We start from the raw sequence: 21855 nt of genomic DNA, 5'->3' as shown, positions 1-21855 counted from the left end.
CATACTTGAAACCACTATTTTATACTCTCACCTTTCCCTAAACCTAACACAGAGAAACCAATATAGGAGGGTTTATTTCTTTAATTTGCAAATTAACAGGTTTCATATTAGGAAATGCAAATTAAAATAATACTGGGTAATACATATATTTACAGCTATGTGGATGAACAAAAGAAAAAAGGTGGGTACAGAGAGAGTGAGTGTTCTCTAAGAAATTGGGCCCATAGCTAAAATAGGGGGATTGCCTTTGGTAGCCACACAGAAATCGAAGTTGACCACATTAGCCTGTGAAAAAGTCAGAACAGGGGCAGCTAGGTGGTTCAAGGGATAGAGAGCCAGGCCTGGAGAGTGGCTGGGTGTCCCTGGGCAAGTTACTTAACCCCAAATGCCTACCTTTGACTTCTCTTTTGCTTTGGAATGCATATTTAGTACTGATTCCAAGACAGAAGGTAATAGTTTTCAAAAAAAGAAAAGAAAAAGTCAGAACAATTGGGCAGCAAGGCTGACATATGATGTGGCCAGTGCAGATCACAAGAGTCATGGAGATAGAGGCTCTTTCTTCCTTTCTCCAGGACTACCCCAACACGGTGTCAGCAACATTTTTACTCTTATCTAAGTATTCTTGGTGTTTTAGAATGTAAAGGCTAGCCTTCTGAAGCCTTGAGAAAGAGACTTTCTGGGCAGCACTAAAGAGCTGAATCTGGGAGCAGAGTTTTGTTTTGTTTATGTTCTAGAAGTGAGACATTGAAATCCACTGGATTGTAGTGAATCTAGCAGAAAAGGTAGAGTCTCCACTTGGGCTGGTAGTTTTGTAACAAAAGGACCCCGCTACCTGATATTTCTCAGGCCAGTGAGGTAAGAAGAAGCAGGGAGAGTATATGGTCAGATGTCCACTCTAGTGCTGTGTCCACTTGATGGTTTTCAGGTCAATTCCATCTTGTACCATTTCCCACAGTGGGCTATCAATGAGAGAGACAGAGACAGAGACAGAGACATTTGATGAGTGAGGGCAATAATAGAGCATTCAGGGGGCATCTGGGTGCCTCAGTGGATTGAGAGTCAGGTTTAGAGACAGGAGGTCCTGGGTTCAAATGTGACCTCAGACCCTTCCTAGCTGGGTGACCCTGGGCAAGTCACTTAACTCCCACTGCCTAGCCCTTACCACTCTTCTGCCTTGGAACCAACACACAGTATTGCTTCTAAGAAGGAAGGTAAGGGATAATAATAAAAAAAATAATAAGAATAATAATAAGGAAGCATTCACTAAATCAGAGCCCCTACCCCATATACCTTATGTCTACTGCAATGTGCAAAGTTACCCTAACCTCATCTCATTCCTTTCTACTTTGTTCCTGAATTTTTATACTTGTTTTAGAGAAAATATAGATTAGAAATTTAGTTAGCAGAAAGCAGGCAAGCTGGCAAGAGCTTGGAATTCCAAGCTTGGAATCCTGCCACAGAGGGGACTTGCACACAGTGATTCTGGAGTTGGCGGTCGTTGGCATTTGTTAGCTTTGTAAGCAGCTGTCTGAGTGAGCCTGTGTGGCATCTGGGATCTCAGAACAGTGAAGCTGTAGGTTGAGACACGATTTTTGTCTGTGATGGTGGACACACAGATAATCCTATATCTCTGACTTCCCACTTGGATTATATCTTTCTGTGTAACCAGAGTTTCCTGGGACCAGAGACATCTAAAGATTAGTCAAGGACAGCTTCATGAGATAACCTTACCCCTGAAAAGCCAGCCCTTACCACAGGCAAGTCTGCTGGTAGATTTAGTGTTCATAGTCATCACCATCCCTCCATTCTCTGACAGTTACCTTTAGACTTAAGTGGCAGTTTTTCCTTACTTCCCTTCACTCCCTATCCTAGTTTATTATTAAAACCCTTTTATACAGACCTTCTTTGTTCTTCTCCTTTCCCAGACAAACCTGGCATCTTGACAACAAGAACCCACTGAGATAACCCCAGCAGCTTCTCTTGGTGGTTTCCCTCTCTCCTCCATTCCCCATTCCTCTTCTTACCAAACCACCCTGGAGTTGTTTGTCACCGGTTTTGTTATTCTGTTAGTTAACCCACAGAGTTATTTATTCATTTACCATAACATACTTCAAAACCAGGTCTTTCTGCTGTCCTCCTTATCCTGGTATCTGCTTCCCTCTATGCCTGAAATCTCCTCCCCCTGGAACAATCTACCACCTGGCAGCCTGGTCATCAGGGAATATCCTACCTCAAGTCTTGGCCCCCTTCTCTCACTAGAAAGATGTGAAAAGCCAGGTGTGTAGATATCTTCAGTCTCTCCCCTGCCCACCACCCTCCATCTTTTCAAATCCTTTTTGTGTGCTGGCTTTTCACCTTTAAAATGTAAACTGCTTGAGGACAGAGGTATTCTCTCTGTTTGTATCTGTATCTTCAGTGCTTAGTACATTGTCTAGCACACAGTAAATGCTTAATAAATGTTTATTCTCTCCTCCCCCCCCCCTTTTTTTCTTCCTTCAAACAACTAGTCACTTCCTTTTGGCCTGTAGGGCACTGATGTCACAGTCTAAGGCTTTAGCTGGTAGCTTCAGCTTAGACATCAAGCATAGGAAACTAGGGGTAGCTAGGTGGCACAGTAGATAAGAGTGCCAGATATGGAGATGAGAGGCCTTGAGTTCAAATCTGCCCTCAGATACTTCCTAGTTGTCTGACTATATGCAAGTCACTCAACCCTGTTTGCCTGTAAGAGTTGTTACTAAGACTGAAAGACTAAATTAAAAAAAAAAAAAAAAAGCATGGCCTACTAAGAAAGTCAGATTTGTTTCTAACCGGGCATAAGCAAAAGAGATATAATGCCTATCATAAGCCTGTAAGAGGGCAATGAGTCATGAAGGTAACATGCCAGCCTAGGGGTCGCTCTGTCATGCTAGAAAGGACCAGAAAGGCAGACTGAGGACACAAGCTTCAGGCCCAGAACAGAGGCAGTTCTCACTTACTAGTTCTAATGATAGACGTTACAGTCCAGTTCTGTCTGGTATTGGGGATATGAAGATAAAAAAACAAACAAACAGTTCTGCCTATAAGGAGCTTACATCTTATTGGCTCAAACCACTAGGAAAGAAAATCTAGATGCCAAGAAGGGTTTCAGTAATGCCCTTACTCGATAGGAAGCTACAGTTGTAATCTTGGTAATTCCAAACCCAAAGGAAGAAATGAATTGCCTGTAAAAAGCCCCCAAAGGAGTAAAAACCAGACATCTAGTAAGAGGATTCAAACTACTCACTGTTTTCATGGCAGTGTCTACTTTTTCTGAAGCTTAAGGGGAAATCTCTGAGATCTGATGTTACTAGGGGAAGCTCTTTGGTTGGAAGACCATGGTCAGGAACTCTGAGCCTTTAAGAACAGAGCCTAGAAGGAGGCTCTTCTGATTCAACCTCTTTGTACCCATGAGAAAGTCTACACCAAGTTCATCATTGTTCTGCGTGGTACTTGTGCTCAGGGGTGTCTATCTGCTACCTCAGATCACAAGGATGCCTAAATAAAGGAATTCAGGAGTTCTCAAACCTTGTCTGCATGACCATGTATCCTAGGAGCTTCCATTTTAGTTTGGATCTTAATTAGAGAAAGATCAAAGAAAGATCAAGGAAAGAATTTTAGAGATTATCTAATCCAGTGTCCTAACAGATGGAAAACCTCTCTGGAGGCCTAACAAGACTTAAATATTTGTCCAAAGTCATAGAGATAGCAAGTAGCAGAGATGGGATTCAAACCCAAGTCATTTGAGTCCAAATTTGTTTTCAACAATGCCACACTATTTTCAGGGAGGCTTCCTACCTCATTTCCCGTAGCCTTTTAACATGGTGGATGCACTTTTCAGCTGTGTAGTCTACCTCCTCCTCTGTGGTAAAACGACCAATGCCAAACCTGAAATGCATTGCAGTAGGCCATGAGGCTAGGGTGGACACTGAAGGGCTCATTCATTTAGGAAATATTTTAAATGAGTGAAAAAAAAGAGGGAAAAAAGACAGAAAGAAAGAGAGAGGAAAAGGAGGAAGAGAAAGAAAAAGAAGGAGGAAGAAGAGAGGGAGATAGGGAACAGGGAGAGGGAGGAGAGAAGAGAAAGAGGGGAAGAGGAGGAAGAGCAGAGAGAGAAAAAAAGGAGAAAGAAGAAAGAGTGAGAACGAGAGAATAGGAAGAAGGGAAAGAGAGACAAAGAGAAAGAAGGGAGGAGGGAAAAGAGGGAGGAGGAGGGAAGGAGACAGAGGGAACCGGGAGAGGGGAAGGGGAAAAGAGACAGGGAGGGAAGGAAGAAGAGATGGAAGAAAGGATAGAGAGGGAGAAGAAGGGGAAGGGAGGGAGAGCCTCAGCCCTATCCTATTGACCTGATAGAAGAGTGGGCCAGGTCTTCATCTGTGCCAATGGCTCTAAGTACATAGGATGGCTCCAGGGATGCAGAGGTACAGGCACTGGGAAGACAAAACACAGGTATAAGCCAAATTCCTCAGACAGCTCTTTATTTCCAACCAGCTATTTTTCCAACCGTTTTCTTTTCTTTCCTTTTTCAATTAAAGGCCCTTACCTCCCATCCTAGAATCAATAGTGTATTCTAAGGCAATAGAACAGTAAGGCCTAGGCAATGGGGATTAAGTGATTTGCTCATGGTTACACAGCTAGAAAGGGTCTAAGGACAGATTTGAAGGCAGGACCTCTTGTCTCTAGGTCTGGCTCTCAATCCACTGAGCTACCAAGCTGCCCATTGTACCCATTTTTGATTTAACTACTTCACCATGCCCTTGGTAAACTCTATCATCTCAGAAGATGCAGCCTTGATGTTCCCTCCTCCTTAGTCCTCTCTGCTGACTGAGGATGATACAACCATGAACTCTTCACCTTCCACTTAAGAAGGGGAAACCAGAGAAATATCTCGTTACATGCTTCCTCATTCCCCACCAATGGGATGCAGTCTAGATTTCTTTGACTTTTCCACCATGCCACCTCCTAGCACTTTCCACAGCTTCTGGCACCAAGTAGATGCTTAATAAATGTTTATTAACTACTGATGAATGAGCAACCTTGACCAGCTTGCATCACCACCACAGCCCATCTGAGAAGTGCTCTGCTTCCCCAATCAATCCTATAGCCTCAACAAAACTGTCATTTTTGGTCTATAGATGCCAAAAGCTCCAAGCTAACTTCTGGTCTTTTGGTGAAATACTCAATCTCTTAGTCCAAGCAAGATCTCAAATGATGAAACTGCTAAAGCATGATGATACCTTATGGGTTATTAGGAAAGCTGCTACAGAAGAGCAACCTTCTTCAAACCTAGATATGCCTCTCCTAGAACTGATATTTCAGGGAAGCCTAGATCCATTCCTTTAAACTTAACTTCTGGTTGTCTGAGAACCCTGGCATTGCCCTGGTTGGCATAAGTCCTGTTAAGTCCACTCTGGCTAACATGATACCTGGTAGATGTTTTATATAGCACTCTTCATGTCTTCCAAGTGTATTGCAATTAAACAGCATCTGTAGCACTACTTTGTACTTTTAGCAAAGCACTTTCCTATATGTCCTCCATTTGCTAGAAGGTCCAATTAATGCTAATAGTACTTAGTTACACATCTAATTAAGGATTTTACTGTATGTCCCTTGGGGCAGCTGTGGCTCAGTAGTTAAGAGTACTGGACCTGGAGTCAGGAAGACCTGAATTCAAATCCATGATTCCTAGATGCATGATCCTGGGCAAGTCATTTAACCTCTGGTTGCCTGTCAAAAGGATATGCTGGAGAAGAAAATGGCAAATTATTTTGGTATTCTTGCCAAGAAAACTCCATGGATAGCTATGGTCCATGGGGTCACAAAGAATCAGATAGGACTGAATGACAACCCTACTCACCTGCCTGAAGACAAAGCAACATCCTTGAGTGCCATCAGCAGACTCTCCCCTTCTACATAGGCAAAGGACAAGTTGATGCAGCCTGAGGGAAAGGATCTCCCATGAGTATTCTCTTACTCTTCCCTAGGCTAGAGAAAGAAGAGGGACTAGACTGCAAAGGGAGGGAGACAGACCTGGATAGTGTTGCTGTGGATCCCCGTTCATCACCACATCAGGAAGGTTGCTCATTATCTTTTCTACCAACCTTTCTGCTAACATAGAGATTCTTTTATGGTCATTCTGAGAAATAAGCACAGGAGAATGTGATTGGGACATAAGTTGTCAGGTCTTACAACTTAAGGATTTATACAAGACAAGAAAAAAATGTTAGTGGAGAACAGTATCATCCTGATTTAAATACAGCACTCAAAAATACCAGGCTCCTGCCCAGTCCCAGATGTTTGAAAAATAGGTCAAAAAGCTCCAAAGTGAAGAACATGATATTTCAGAATTACAAAATGCCAAAGCTAGAAGAGGCCTTAGAGATCAGATTAGATAGTCTCATCCCCATTCCTTTTGAAGCCCAGAAAAGTTCAATGAGTTGTCCAAAGTTACCTAAGCTATTCAGTGACAAAAGCTAGCCTGACAATCCATTTCTCCTTCCAAAGAATGAGCTCCAAGAGCCCAAGGAAAATCCTGACTCAGAACAAAAGTCCAGCAGGAAGGTCCTAGGGGTGAGGGTGTTAGAGATGGGACTGACTGAAACCCTCTCATGTTTCATTCACATTTATCCACGCTCTTACTAAAGGTGACCGACACAGGCAATCAGAGAAACTTTCAGATAGGAAGCCACAGAATGAAAGTGGAAGTGAAAGGAATGAGTTGCTCTCCCATACTTCCATCTCTTCTTGTGCCACTTCACAGGCAGCCCCCAGCCCAACCACTAAGGGTGTGGGCACTGTCCCAGAGCGCATGCCCCGCTCTTGGCCTCCACCACTCTGCAAGGCCTCTACACGCACTCGGGGCCGACGTCGAATATAGATCGCACCAACTCCTGATTAAAAAAAAAAAGGAAAGAGAGAAATTGGATAAGAACAAATGATGACCTCAAAAATGATGAAAAGAACCCTACTCTGATCGTTTCATTATTCAGAGTCTATTCTGACCATAACACTCTACTTCTTGCCTTTTGCCCACTGTTTCAATACATATTCTATGCTGTCAATTGGACTATTGGCTCCCTGAGGCAGGGAGCACCTTTAATCTTTGCTTTTTCTATCCCAAGGACACAGTAGAGAGTGTGCTTTTTGTACATGATTAGCACTCTGGGACATGAGACTAAATCGAGAGGTAAACCATTGTGGAGTGGGAAGTCAGCCACAGTTCATTTTCTATATTCTACAGGTAGGTCTGGGTCATCAATGGTATTGAGATCGCCATACAATACAATAGCACAAAATGCCCTATTGTAAACACAGTGACTTTTGGGTACCTTTGGAGAAGAAACTAGGGGCATCCTAGGTAGGTTGAGTCCCATCTGAGAGTAAGAAGGGAAAGGCAGAACAGCTAACGGTTGACATACTACCATCATACAGTCACAGAGAGTATTTCTTCTAGGAACAAACATTAAGCCCATTCTATGTTCATCCCAGAATAGTGTTACATGGCCCCTTTATCTTTTACTCAGTATCACTCACAGTATATTTCACATGTGTGTGAATACATATGTATACATGTGCATATGTACATACACAGACATACACAGACATAAACATTTGGGGGGGGGGGTCTAGAACTGTGGTTTCATTTATTAGGAGAATAAGAGAGAAAACTCTCTCATCAACATCAGTTAACAACTGTTCTGTAAATTATATTCTTCAAAAGTTGCCATGAACACTGGAAGGGTGTAGAGGGAGTTAAGTGATTTTTTCAGTCACACAGTCATCATGTGTCAGAAGTAGGACTTTGAACCCAGGTCATTCTGGCTCTGAGACTAATCTTCTATCTGGTATAATATGAGGCCCTTAATGATTATTAAATGCTTAATACTCTCTCTTAAACAATTCATTTTTGACAAAGATGATTCAGACAGGCAGCAAGATCTCTCTGGCAAAACTGGCTATACCATCTGTGATCAGATCATAGGATAATATAGAACCATCAATTATAACTCAAAGGGCCTTAAAGGTCACCTAATTCAACTTCTTTATTTTATTTATTTATTTATTTATTTGTTCATTCATTCATTCACTCATTTATTTGTTTGTTTATTTTTGTTTGTTTGTTTTTAAGCTCTTACCTTCTGTCTTAGAATCAATGCTAGGTATTGTAATATCCATGTTTCTGAGAGGGGTTCAAGCTGCATCACAGAATTCTATGGTGCCTCCTCCCTTAGAGTTCTGGGGTGCACCATAGAATTCTGTCATGCAGCTTGAACCCCTCTCAGAAACATGGATATTACAGTATCATTTCCAAGGCAGAAGAGCAGTAAAGGCTAGGCAATGACGGTAAAGTGCCTTGTCAGAGTCACATAGCTAAGAAGTGTCCAATGTGAACCCAGGACCTCCCATCACCAGGCTTGGATCTCTATCCACTAAGTCATTTAGCTCCTCTCAACCAGGTAGGATAAATGTCCTGTATAGTATCACAAAAGTAATAGGGGATAAAAGCTGGATTTGAAACCACATCCTCTATCTCTAAATCTAGTACTTCCTTTTAAAATTTTATTTAAATTTTTAAAAAATATAGTAATTTCTCATTGCTCAATACTAACTAATCTGCTTCAACATTTCTATTAATAGGGACCAGATTTACTGGGCCAAGAGTTGGACTGGCCTGGACCTATCTTACCCACCTCATGGTTCCCTGATTGACAGATCAAAATCTTTTGGACCTCCTCATTATACAAGCCTTGGTCCTGAATAGAGAGCAAAGTTCTTAAGGTCAAAGGAGGAATTAAATGAGTCTAGCAAGAAGAGTCTTTACATCAGCCATGTTTTAAGCAGCACTCCCACTGTAAGGTTAACATAATAAGGCACTTCAAGATTTTCCATACCTTTTGGGCCATAAAGCTTATGGCCACTGATGCTCATGAGATCAATTTTCATGTCATTCACATTGAGTGGGATTTTTCCAACTGCCTGGGCTGCATCCGTATGAAAATACACTTTTCGGGAACTGCATATCCGTCCTAAAGAGACAGCAATAGAATACATGGTGGGTTGTTCACATACCCCATGGCAGTATGACCCTTGCACTTTGGATCTCACAGAAAATCTGGAAAAAGCACACACCAGTCTTCAGGCCAGTAGTTCTTCACCAACATTCTGCTAATCAAAGCCTCAGCTTCCTTGGCTGTTAATGTTCTTGAACAAAAGTGAGAAAGAATAGGAAAAAAAATCCACTTAGCCAATGGTTACCTCATTTTCTTATGGAAATCACCCCTTGAACACATACCATTTTGTTTTTAAATTTTTAGAGTCTTAGAATATGAAGGAAAGCTAAGATCAATGACTCCATATTATGTCTGTGCTTAAAGTCAAATGATGTTTATAAAAGGGCTTCATGAGGGGCAGCTGGGTAGCTCAGTGGATTGAGAGCCAGGCCTAGAGACAGGAGGTCCTAGGTTCAAATCCGGCCTCAGACACTTCCCAGCCGTGTGACCCTGGGCAAGTCACTTGACCCCCATTGCCTACCCTTACCAATCTTCCACCTATAAGTCAATACACAGAAGTTAAGGGTTTAAAATAAAAAAATAAAAAAAAAACTAAAAAAAGCGGCTTCATGAAGAACTGGTCTGCCAGCCAAGACATCTTAACCTGAAAAGAGGTGAGCAGCCTAGCTTCTACATGCATACTCCAGTAAAAAAATCTAAAAATTATACAAAGTTGAATAATGATCAATAAATTCAATGAGAAAAAAAGAGTAAGTGACTTCTTCCACTCTAGGACTATGTAAAAAGTTGGCTATACACCTGAAGAAAATAGGAAAGGAGGATACCAGCAAAGTCAGCACCAGCCCAGCCCAGGCAGACAAGGTGGTAGCCACTTAGCCTAAAAAGATACACATATAGCCTGCAAGACTCTGTATCCTGAGAAAGTAGGAATGAAGGCTCCCCTGAGAAAGCCCCAAAGTGATCTGAAATCTGTAGCTCAGACCCTCAAAATGACTCGAAATGATGACCAGAATGGTTCCAGAAGTGCTCAGATTCAGAGCACCATAAGCTCAGGGGTGCTGAGGTTCTGAATATTCTGTCCTAAGACACCATAAAGAGATCTAAAAATCCAGGACTCTAAACCCAAAAATCTAGAGGTCTTGTTCTGGGAAGTGGAGATCAGTATAGGTATCTAAGGCAAGATTAAGGAGGGCTGACCATCCCATCCAGAAGTACAGAAGAGGGCAGAATCCAGCCCTGGCACAAAGCCCTAATTCAGGAACTGAGACTAAAGAAATAAGTAAACCAAAGATGATACTAACCATGATTAAGAATTTTTGTAGTTCCAAGGTGCAGTGGATAGGATGCCAGTCCTGAAGTCAGGAGGCTTCCTGACCAAATCTGATCTCAGACACTACTGGCTATGAGACTCTGAGCAAGTTAGTGATTCCTGTTTGCTTCAATTTCTTCATTTTTAAAATTAACTATAGAAGGAAATAACAAACCTCTCTAGTATCTTTGCCAAGTTAGATGAGTTAGACATGGCTAATTGACTAAACAACAATAACAGATCCATGATACCCCAAAATTCAATCTGTAAGAAAAGAGCAACTCTCTAACAACTGCAAGTAGATCAAAGGGAAAAAACTATTTTCCACAGGGACCGCATGAATGTCTAGAAGAAAAGAAGCAAGAGATTTATAAAATCAACTGATTAATTAATATATATTAAGTGCCTGAATCACATGAGTCGATGGGGATATGATAAGGGACATAGACTCTAAATGATCACTCTATTGCAAATATTAATAATATGGAAATAGATCTTGGTCAATGATATATGTAAAACCCAGTTGAACTGCTCATTGGCTATGGGGGAGGGGGAGGAGGGGAGGGAAAGAATGCAAATCATGTAACCATGGAAAAATACTATACACACACACACACACACACACACACACACACATATATATATATATGTATTAAGTGCCTACCATGTACACTGTGCTATGAGCAGGGAATATAAAAGGAGGCAAAAGACATTCCTGACCTCAAGAGGCTCACAATCTAATGAAGGAGACAACAAACAAGCAAATATATACAAACAAGGCATATACAGTTGATATATAGGAAATAATTAATAGAAGGAATGTGCTAAAATTAAGAGGGAAAGGTTTCCTGTAGAAGATGGGGATTTTAGATGGGACTTTATAAAAAAGCCATCGAGAGCAGTAGGTGAGGATGAGGAAGGATGAATCTAGGCATGGAAGATAGTCAGAGAAAATGTCTGGAGCTGAAAGATAGTGTCTTGTTTGTGGAATGGCCAGGAGACCAATGTCAATAGATTGAAGAACATGTAGCAGAGAGTAGGGTATAAGATTGGAAAGACAGGAAAGGGTTAGGTTATGAAGGACTTTGAATGCCAAGTAAAGACTTTTGTATTTAATCTTGGAAGCAAGAGGGAGCCAATGGAAAAGGAAATAAAAGCTATCAAAGAAAAGATCTGGAAAAAAGATTACCAGTTAGAAGAGGTACAAAACCTTAACCACGGTAAAAAATAAAATCCCTGAAAATTAGGAAAAAGCAAAATAAAACAAAAAAACTAACTAATTTCAACAAAACCAAAAGAGTGAAAACTGACCTTGAAAATAAATCTAGATGGTTCAGTGGTTTGAGAGCCAGGCCCAGAGATGGGGAGGACTTGGGTTCAAATCTGGCCTCAATACCTCCTCACATCTATCAGATTGGCCAATATGGCAGTAAAGGAAAATGTTAGATGTTGGAGGGAATGTGGCAAAATTGGGACACTAATGCATTGTTGGTTGAGTTGTGAACTGATCCAACCATTCTAGAGGGCAATTTGGAACTATGTACAAAGGGCTATAAAACTGTACATATTCTTTGATCTGGTAATAACACTACTAGGTCTATATTCCAAAGGGATAATACAAAAAAGGAAAGGACCTACTGTACAAAAAATATTTATAGCAGCTTTTTTTGTAGTGGTAAAGAATTGGAAAATTGAGAGGATGTTCACCAACTGGGGAATGGCTGAACAAATTATGGTACATGTTGGTGACGGAATACTATTGTGCTATAAGAAATAAGCAAGATGACTTCAGTAAAAGCTAGAAAGATCTGCAGGAACTGGTGCAGAGTGAAATAAGCAGAACTGAGAGAATTCTCATCGTACACAATAACAGCAATATTGTATGATGACCATCTGTGAAAACTTGGCTATTCTCAACAATGCAATGATCTGGGACAATCCTGAAAGTTGGGCAATGCCATCCTTCTCCAGAGAAAGAACTGTTGGAGTCATCTTTCACATCATTGTATTTATGGTTTTATTTTGGGGTTTTGGTTATGTATGAATTTGCTTTTACAACTATGACCAATATTTCCATGTGTTTTGCATGATAATAAAAATAAAATTTAAAAAAAAATCTGGTCTCAGGCACCTCTAGCAGTGTGACCCCAAGTGAGCAAGTCATATAACCCTGAATGCTTAGCCCTGACTCCTCTTCTGCCTTGGAACCTATACTTAGTATTGATTCTATGACAAAAGGTAAGGTTATTTTAAAAAATAGATCTAGGAGAGAGATTTTAATTATCATTGTACTCCCTGAAAGTCATGACCACAAAAAGAGCCTACACACTGTATTTCAAGAAATCTTAAACCAAACTACCTGATCCTGAAGGAGGAATTAAAAAAGAACAAAATGAAAAGCAAAGTAAAGCATTGGGTAGTGCCCATCAATTGAGGAATAGCTGAACAAATTGTAGCATACGAATATAACAGAATATAATTATATTGTAAGAAATTATTAAAGATTTTAGAGAATCCTAGGAAGTGAACTAACTGATTCAGACTTAAGTGAGCAAAACCAATAAAACAATTTGTACAAGGACAATATAATAAAGAAAAACAACTGTGAAAGGCTTAAGAACTGTGATTAAAACAATGACCATGTCTTTGGGATAAAGTATGGTGAAATATGTATCCCAGTTCCTGTCAGGTAAGTGATGGACCCAAAGTACAAAAAGAGACATAAATTTTTAGACATGGCCATTCATTTTTGCTTGACTATGCTACTTATTACAAGAATTTCCTCTTTCCACTATGTTTTTAATTAGGAGTAGCCCCTGAGTAGTGGTGAGGGCTAGCAATAGTGATACCAAAAAAAAAAAAAAAAAAAAAAAAGAGGCCCATTGAAACATTTAAATAGAATAAACATAGAAAAGAATAGAAAGAAGTTTAGAAGGAAGCATAGAAAAGCAAGACAGTTCTAAAAGTTAATGTGTTCAATTTATTTTTTACAAAATAAATTTCTTTACAAAAAGAAACAGTATGAAATGGTTTTATACACAATTGTTTTTTATATTCTGCTGTTTATATTAGAAATGCTCATTTTTGGGAGGTACTGAAGGTCAGAATAAAAGATTTAAAAAAAAAAGAACCGACTTAAATGTAAAAGCATTTGGAAATGCCAAGGGAAGATGAGGTTTTTCCATACTAAACTTAAAAGATGCCTGGCATCTGCCCATACCCAGCTGGGCTTCCTCAATGCCTTAGGATAGAAGAATCTGATCTCACTCTGGAAATTCACACCAGACCATATCAGGGAGTGCTTGTGCTCCATGACAGGCTACCAAGTGACTTAATTCAGACCCTTCTCCCTTCAGTGCTGAGCAGGGCTTGCCTACCACTGTGGGGCTGCTGACCTTGGCAGTTTTGTGGGAAAACTACCCAAGTTTGTAGTAGGGTCTTGCCCCAGGAAAGGGAAGCTCAAAACTCTGTTCAATCCAGAAGTATAAAAAACTTTTATTTAAAGAAGAGGCTTTTAAGATAGTATAATAGCCTAGATTAGTGAACTGGCCTAGGAAAGTAATGGAAAACCTTTTAGAGACTGAGTGCCCAAACTGCAACCCTCACACTGTATGTGAGCACCCCAGCTTACCTCAGACAGGGGAGAGAGGAAGTGTTCCCATTAGGCTGCTGGGCAGAGGATCAGGTGATGTGAGAAATACCCTCAAGCACAGTGGAGAGGGTGAGCGAGCAGCCCCCTCTAATATGGGTGCCACAGGTTCGTCATGTAATGAATTATTTACTAATTAGCCTAATTAAGAATAGATTGTAGCTAGATATAGGGTTTATGAAGTGATTTGAGATTTTCTAAGATTACTTTAAGATACCATGGAAGAGTAGGTCAGAGGGAGAGAATTTCCAGAGTGCCTTAGGGGAGGCAGTTGGAAATAATGACACACTTCTGGGACAGAGACTCAGAGGCTGGTTTGTTTTGAGTTTTCCTCTGATCATCCTTGAGGAATTTTGTGAAGATTGATTTGGGAAAACACTGATATTTGGAGGAGGTTTGAAGAACATATCATCAGTTGGAGTGAGTGGCTTAGTTGTTCCCTGTGACATTTCAGGGGAGCAGCAGGGCCAGAAGGTGGCTGAAGAGAACATCTTTAAACCTGTTAGTAGTGGAATTTCTGTGGCTGGAGAAATAGAAAAAATTACAACAATTCTTTGAAGAAATATATAAAAAAAGGAATTACTTATAAAATTAATTTAGATTAGTTTAGTGAGATAGAATTAGGGGTATAGATAGATAGGAAGTTAAGTTAGCCTGGATTTTATCAAGGAAGAAGAATGTCTCTCGCAAGACAGATTTGGGATCAGGGTGTATAGATAGAAATATTAGATTTAGGGTACATATATCAATATACCAATAAGCAATACTATTCCTACCTGTCTGTTTCTTTTCCTTTTCCTTAATCTATATAGATAAATATATAGGTTTTATATATGCCAGCCTTAAAATGATTTTCCTCAATGGCCAAGTCCAGCCATTACTCCAGCTGTCAACAGGATCAACCCCAACCCAAGAGCCAATCCATAACCACCAACAACTAGTGATACCAATACCAATAAATGCAAGGGTTTATATTCCCCATAACAGCCAACATGGGCCTAGGGGCTAGTAGAATAACCCAGGGGCTAGTAGTGTAGCCACAGGATAGAATAGCCTTGGGACTAATGGAGTAGCCCTGGAGATGATGGATTAGTCTGTGTAATTAGGATTTGCTCCCCAGGACTCTAAATCCCAGCTTCCCATGTTCCTTCTCACATACTAACATGGGGAAGACATAAGTTTTGTGTAGCTCCACCCTCACTCTGTTCCCCTGATATCTGTTTGTGGAGGTGGAGTGAGTCTCAGGCAGGAGAATTTTTTTCACATGTCTTTACTCAGGCTTTTACTTTTGTTCTTGTATTTTTCCTACTTCAAGTGATTATTAATAAATCTTATAAAATACAATACTTGGAGTTATTGGATATTAATTTAAAGCTTACAAGCCCAATGTGGATCAAAGGTTGTATATTTATTGAGGGTCTAGGGATTTGTCACTTCCCATTCCAGAGAAATTCCTATCTTTTCCAAGAATAGCCCACCCCTGGGTGTTCTGGAACATTACAAGCCCCAAATCCCAGAAAACGAGCATTGATAAGGTGAGTTCAAATTCCAGTAGAGGTGTGGTTTTGGGTCTGACATATCATAGGTGATCTTGAGGACACCAAAAAGGGAATAAGGTATATGTGCAGGTTTGGCGGATTCTTCTGGACTGCCAGAGCCCTTCATGCACATGTCCCATATTTCCTGCCATTGTCCCACCTACCATCATTTGTCAATGTAGAGAAGTCTCGTTACCCTTCTGGAATGCCTTCGTCAAAGACGGGAACATGGGGAAACTATAGTACAGTAGATGACCACTATAGGTGACTAATAATGCCTAACAGTTGAGAACTAAGGTAAATACAGAACAATATAAGTGAGTAATAATATAGAATAGCACAAAGCTGGTGTGTATAACAGAACGGTACAGACTATTATGAGTGATTAATAATATAAAATGATCGATTAATAATACAGATTTTGCAATTTATGCTTGACTAATGCTAACTGGTTAAGAAATACAAGATTTCAGAACATGAGGATCCCGTGTCTATCACTGCCCACTGCCCACCTTCACCTGTAGGACAGAGAGCCTGAAATACTCACCAATGTCTGCAATAGGTTGCTTCACTCCAATCTCATTGTTCACAGTCATGATAGAGACAAGGCTTGTGTCTGGTTGGATTGCTGCCTCCAGCTCCTAAGGAGATAAAGATGGGGTAAGATGGGGAAGAAAAGAAACTTGATTGTATCATTTCTTTTCCTTCTCAGCATGACAGATGCCCAATCTTAGAAAATGTAATCTCCCACCTCTGATTCTTATAGGATACCAGCTGGCTGGAAAGTACTGATAGACAGTAAAAACTTCCAGAGATATGCACTACATCTAAACCAAATGATATAAACCCTACAGCATCTATCAATCCATTAGAAAAAAGTTAAGTATCAGTTATGCCTAAGGCATGAGGCTACGTGCTAGGCAAGGTAGACCAAGAGGCCCCAGATATATTTCTTGCCTTCAAGAATCTAGCAAGCCAGTTGGGGCAAAGGAACTCTAAAGAATCTCAGAGATGAAAAGTGTAGCAGGGGGTATCTTGTTCCACACATTTTTAGGAGGTCTGAAGTCGGGATTTGCCACTGTAATTGCAATGATATAGGTAACTTCATGAGAGAGCTCCTTCTACAAATGCAAATCAGCAATTGTTTTTGCATTTTTCCCCCCTTAAAAACTCTTAACTTCTGCTTTAGTTTCAATTCAAAGACAGAAGAGCAGCAAGGGCTAGGCATTTGGAGTTTAGTGACTTGTCCAGGCTCACAAGTTAGGAAGTATCTAAGGCCAGATTTGATCCCAGATCTCCTGACTCCAGATCTAGTGATACCTAGTTGCCCCATGTTTTCCATTATTTTCCTGGAGAGTTGCTTGAGTCACCAAGAAGTTAAGTGATTTTCTCAGAGTTATACAGTCAGTATATGTCTGAGGTGGAACTTGTATCCGGATTCTTCTGACTTTGCCTGCTGTCCATTATAACTCTCCATTATAACTCTCCAGTACAAATCAGATATCTATATAGAATTCCCTTCAACAACACAGTCATTGGGTCTTCCCTTTAAGAGTGATACTGAAGAGGAAACAATTGCCCTAGGAGGTATTACATTTGTGTAAAGGGAACCCCCTCCCCCAGGAATTATATACTGCAGTTGTCCAACCTGTGTTTCTGTGCCGCATCCACAACATCTCATGAGAGCTTGGGACAGGGACCTAGGCACATGACCCAGAAGGGAAAGGTGGGTTCCAGGGTTAAGGAGAGAATAAAAGAGGGGGTGCCAGGGAGTGCTCTCTCTCTATTCCCTTGGACAACAGCATTGCAGGACGCTGGCTGGAAGCCATGAGGCAGACCACCACGTGGCAAGATTAGGATAAGATTAGAAAGGTTTAAATCTCCCTCTATCTCTATGCTCTCTATTTCAAGTAAATATTAATAAACTCTATGGAAACTAAGATCTAAGAGTTATTAATTTAACTTTAACATATTTCAGTATTTAATATGCTCTTTATATAGAAAGAGAAAACAATGAAAATTGGCAAATAATTGCCATGTGAGCAGTGGAAATATGTCCTGTAGGTCATGAAAGTAGTTGGTTATACTAGGTACAGGTGGAAGAGAAAAGGCTTCATAAAGGAGTTAGGGCCCATATTAGACTCAAGTGAAAAGGAGGGAAAATTGCATCTTCAGCTTCAGAGAAAGAAGTGGATGGAATGTTGGCAAGACAGGTAGTAGACCAGTCTAGCCTCAGTGGAGGGGTCCAATTATAGGGGAACTGTGATAAATAATGTTGGGAATAAGTTGCTGCCCCATTCTATTCCCTCTTCAGACTATGTTTTCCATTAAGGGGCCTTCTCACCTTCAGATCAATGATTCCACTCTTCTGCACTGGGAGATAAGTGACCTGAAAGCCCTCAGCTTCCAAAGAACGACATGAGTCCAACACACACTTGTGCTCTGTTTGGGTGGTGATCACATGCTTCTTCCGCAATTTGTAGAACCTGGCCACCCCCTAGAAATTGGTGGGGGAAAGAGAAGTTTCTTAGGCAGAAAATGACATTTCTTATTTCTTTCAGGACTGGGAAAGGGGACAAGATAGCAATAGGAGAGGAGTTTCCACGGAAGTTTCTCACTAAGAATATTGTACACTGGAAGTGAAACATCGTGGAGCTATCCAATGTGATGGACTTTGCTACAGGTATTAATGCAATGATCCAGGACATTCCTGAGGGTATTATGAGAAAAGAATGCCATCCACATTGAGAGAAAGAACTATGGGAATAAAATCGCAAAAGAAAAACTTACGACTTATCACTTGTTTATATGAGTATATGATTTAGGGTTTCAGCTTTAAAAGATTGCTCTCTGGTAAAAATGAATAATGTGAAAATGATAACATTTATACAACCCAGTGAATTGCTTGTTGGCTCTGGGAGGGGGGAGGGAAAGGTGGGGGGAGGAAGAAAATGAATCGTGTAAATATGGAAAAATATTTTTTAAATAAAATTAAAATTAAAAAAAGAAGCTTCTCACTGACACTCTGTCACCTATTTTGTGGCAGTTCTAAGAATATAGAGGACAGATTCTTTACATATGTCATCTAAGATAGTGACATTCTGGATTACGTTACTTTCAGATTTCCCAGGTTATATCTTTCATAAGTGTCAAAAGAATTTTTGTATTCCCTGACCAAGTAAGAGGCAATAATTTTCATTTAGAGAAGGTAGGTTGTTTCCAAATCTCCACTTTAGTACTATTATGAAGTATGAAGGGAGAAGATAAATATACAATCCTAGCTTCTTTAAAACCTATTCCAAACTCCCTGGTCAAGCCAAGGTCAAAGTAGATTGAAGTTGGCAACAAAGCACCAAAAGGACAGAGTGTATATGAGTTGGGAGGAGGATCTGATAGGAATTAGTAATTCATTTTTGTTCTCTGGAAATAACAGAGGTTATTGTGTCTTAATCATATGTTATTCTGTGGAGTCAAAGGAAGTTTACCCAGTTTACTAAAGAGAGGGGAATTTTACTTGGATTAGAATAGTACTTACAGAAACATGCTCCAGGGATCAAAGGAGCTATAGAAAAGATTACACTACAAACAGTAGATCCTGATTATGATAGAAAGTGAGAGGTAAAGTAGTTGAAGACAGAAGTCTAGGTTTGTGCAACCAGCTCCACTGGACTTCTGTCTCCAACTTATATGGAGGCACACACTGGAGGAAGGTGTGAAAACACTTGTAGGATTTTACTCTGGTCAGAAGCCACAATGGCAACAGAGAAGTCTGGGTAGGAAGGAGGGAGCTTTGACTCCATATACACTAGAATGAAGCTGGAGGAAAAAATGGTAAAAAAAAAAAAATGAACATTGAATTAAAAATCTGGAAAAAATAAAGCATAGCATGTATATTCCTGTCCTGCAGCATGCCACACAAACACAACCCCAGAGTGGGGTTAGAGAGGCTGCAACCATTAAAACAAAAAAAGGAGTCATCCAATCACAAGTTTATTGTCTACTTCCCCAAATCAAAATTCAAAGGCTACAGAGAGAATATCTTCTCTTTGGAAAGAAAACATATCTATCTACACTAGCAACTTCCCAAATTCATTGAACATCAAGTTCTGTCAGTGTTCCAAGATATGAAATGGTTTAGGGAAGAGTTATAAAAAATTACAAAATGGAGGGGAAAGTCATATTTGGGGGTCAGGAATGAAGGTGGTTGGGATGGGGCTTCCAAAAACTGAGCTGTTAAAGAGAAGTCATCACCCTTACTTTTGTACTGTTTCTTCCCTCCCCCACCCCCGCCCCCCTTCTCCATCTTACCTTAATTGCTAAATTGTTAGATTCGGTGGCTCCACTAGTAAAGATAATCTCACGGGGGTCAGCCCCAATCAATGATGCCACTTGCTGCAATAGAAGGGGCAGTCACTTAACACATGACACCAATGACAAAAAGTGACCATACCAGACAGGGCTGGAAGAATCTAGCTCCTGGAAAGGGAGAGTAGAGCAGAGATCCCCCACCAGAGTGTGACCACTTTCTACACTTCCTGTCAGGGTTATAAATCTTGTCCTGAATAGAGTTAGGAAGAAGTCCAGAGTGTATTTTATGAATCTTGGGTCCTATTTCTATTTCTATTTCAGGAAGACAGAAATAGTCTCCCTCTGATCATTAAAAAAGCCCAAATTCACTTACACTCCCTGGAACCAAATTGCTATAAGTTAACCTACCCAGGCCTTCAGACCCAACCCCTTTGATGCTTTTTTCCTTGCCTGTCGGGCATGCTCCACAGCGGCCTCACTCTCCCAGCCGTATGCATGTGTCCGGGAGTGTGGATTCCCATAGTAGTTGATCAGATAGGGGAGCATGGCATCCAACACCCGAGGATCCTAGGCACAACATGATCCAAATTAGTCATCCCAGGCTGGCTGCTTGCTCTCACTAGTCTGCCAAGGTGGGTTAGTAGAATCTGACTCACTGTATAGGAAGCAAGAGCAGAGAAACATTCCTTTCCGAGCCAGGATGTTTTTAAATCAGATCTTGCTTTTAATCACATCAACAATTAAATTGACATAGCATACCTACAGTCATTTGGTTCTTATAATCCTAAGTACACATGGCAAGTATTATTACTTCTATTTAACAAGTGAGAAAAGATCTAAGTGGAGAAATAAGTTGCCTAACTTGAGTATTGGCAAATGTTTCTATTATACCAACTACTTTTCATTTCTCAATATTTATTAAGACCTTACTAAGTATATAGCACAAATGTTAGTTTTTGAACAATTAAAAAAAACAAAACATTTCTTAACCTCAAAGAGGTTCTCAGTGATCTGCTATCCTACCCAACCAACTCCCAAAGCCAGGGGCTCCAAAGGTGTCCTGCCCAACTTTCTTCAAAAGCTACACTTCAAAAGTTGCTGCACCCAAGCTGCTGCCCACCAGGGGAGTAGTGGCTTGTACATCCATGTAAAGAGGCCGGAGCACAATCTCCTCCGTGGGGGGGGGCACATCTGAGAAGCCTGATGGGTGAGGTGACCGGTCTAGACCTGAAAAAATAGAGGGAGAAGAGTACCTTGTTGGAAAACTGTTGTGGAGAGAAGACAACACTAAAGGGAATGTGGAGTCTGGGTGGCTGAAAGAGGAGGGGAAATCACAGGGACATCTCTGGCATAGGAAATGACTTAGGGGTAAATAAATCTTTTGGAATGGAAGCCTTGAGGGTTTAGAGGGTTGGCTGGCTTGGGGCTGGGTGGGTCCAATTTTTTAGATGTTTTGAGGAGATGGAGGTTGGTCAAATTTGGGGGGGTTGGGGTGGTCTGAGGGCATTTTGTGGGGAGGTGTAGAAGGTGGTCTGCCAGTGTTTGGCGATGTGAAGGCAACATACGGCTGGAAAGGCCTACAAGAGGGGTGGTCTCGGGAAAAGTGGGGAGATCTGGCTGTGGGGTGACTAGTAGGTCTAGGGAAGAGGCTGTATATGGTGAGTGGAGGTGTGGTGGTGTTGGGGGGGGTTAAGATCGACCAGGGCGAATGGGGTCCGGCCTTTAGCCCAATGAGAGGCCAGCTGAGTACATCAAAGTTCAAATCAGTTATTTTAAAACCGGCGAAGTACAAGAAGGGTCCCGCCGGTCCAGGAGGGTACGGAATGGGAGGGTATGAGAGAATTTGGGGGAAATAGGGGAGGGGGCCAGAAACCCAGCAGCCAATACCGCGCAGGCGCAGTCCCCGACGCGCAGGGGAGGGGCTCACGACCCTGAAAGCCGCTCTCCACACCGTCCGCCACAGCATCTTCTTCGTCGCCTCCTGGGGCCGGAAGTTGTCTCTCACTTCCGTTTCGTACCTCCCGG

The 21855-nt window shown here is 41.1% G+C and overlaps 1 protein-coding gene across 1 annotated transcript; it reads right to left on the bottom strand.

Annotated features, from left to right (window-relative positions):
- Positions 1–413: 413 nt before the first annotated feature.
- NFS1 (NFS1 cysteine desulfurase) lies at positions 414–21796 on the bottom strand. Its single transcript, XM_044661581.1, has 13 exons — positions 21718–21796; positions 20951–21057; positions 20281–20397; positions 19831–19914; positions 17867–18019; positions 16070–16163; positions 8907–9041; positions 6748–6905; positions 6046–6151; positions 5873–5954; positions 4362–4445; positions 3814–3903; positions 414–959 (listed from the first exon to the last, which is right to left on the bottom strand). Exons 1-13 carry the CDS (start codon positions 21794–21796, stop codon positions 896–898), a joined length of 1353 nt encoding a protein of 450 aa, XP_044517516.1. The 3' UTR covers positions 414–895.
- Positions 21797–21855: the final 59 nt, after the last annotated feature.

The sequence above is a fragment of the Gracilinanus agilis genome, chromosome 2, assembly GCF_016433145.1.
Source record: "Gracilinanus agilis isolate LMUSP501 chromosome 2, AgileGrace, whole genome shotgun sequence".
Taxonomy (NCBI): Eukaryota; Metazoa; Chordata; class Mammalia; order Didelphimorphia; family Didelphidae; genus Gracilinanus; species Gracilinanus agilis.
The sequence above is the reverse complement of the archived record's forward strand: the minus strand, read 5'-3'. Positions and strand labels throughout refer to the sequence as shown.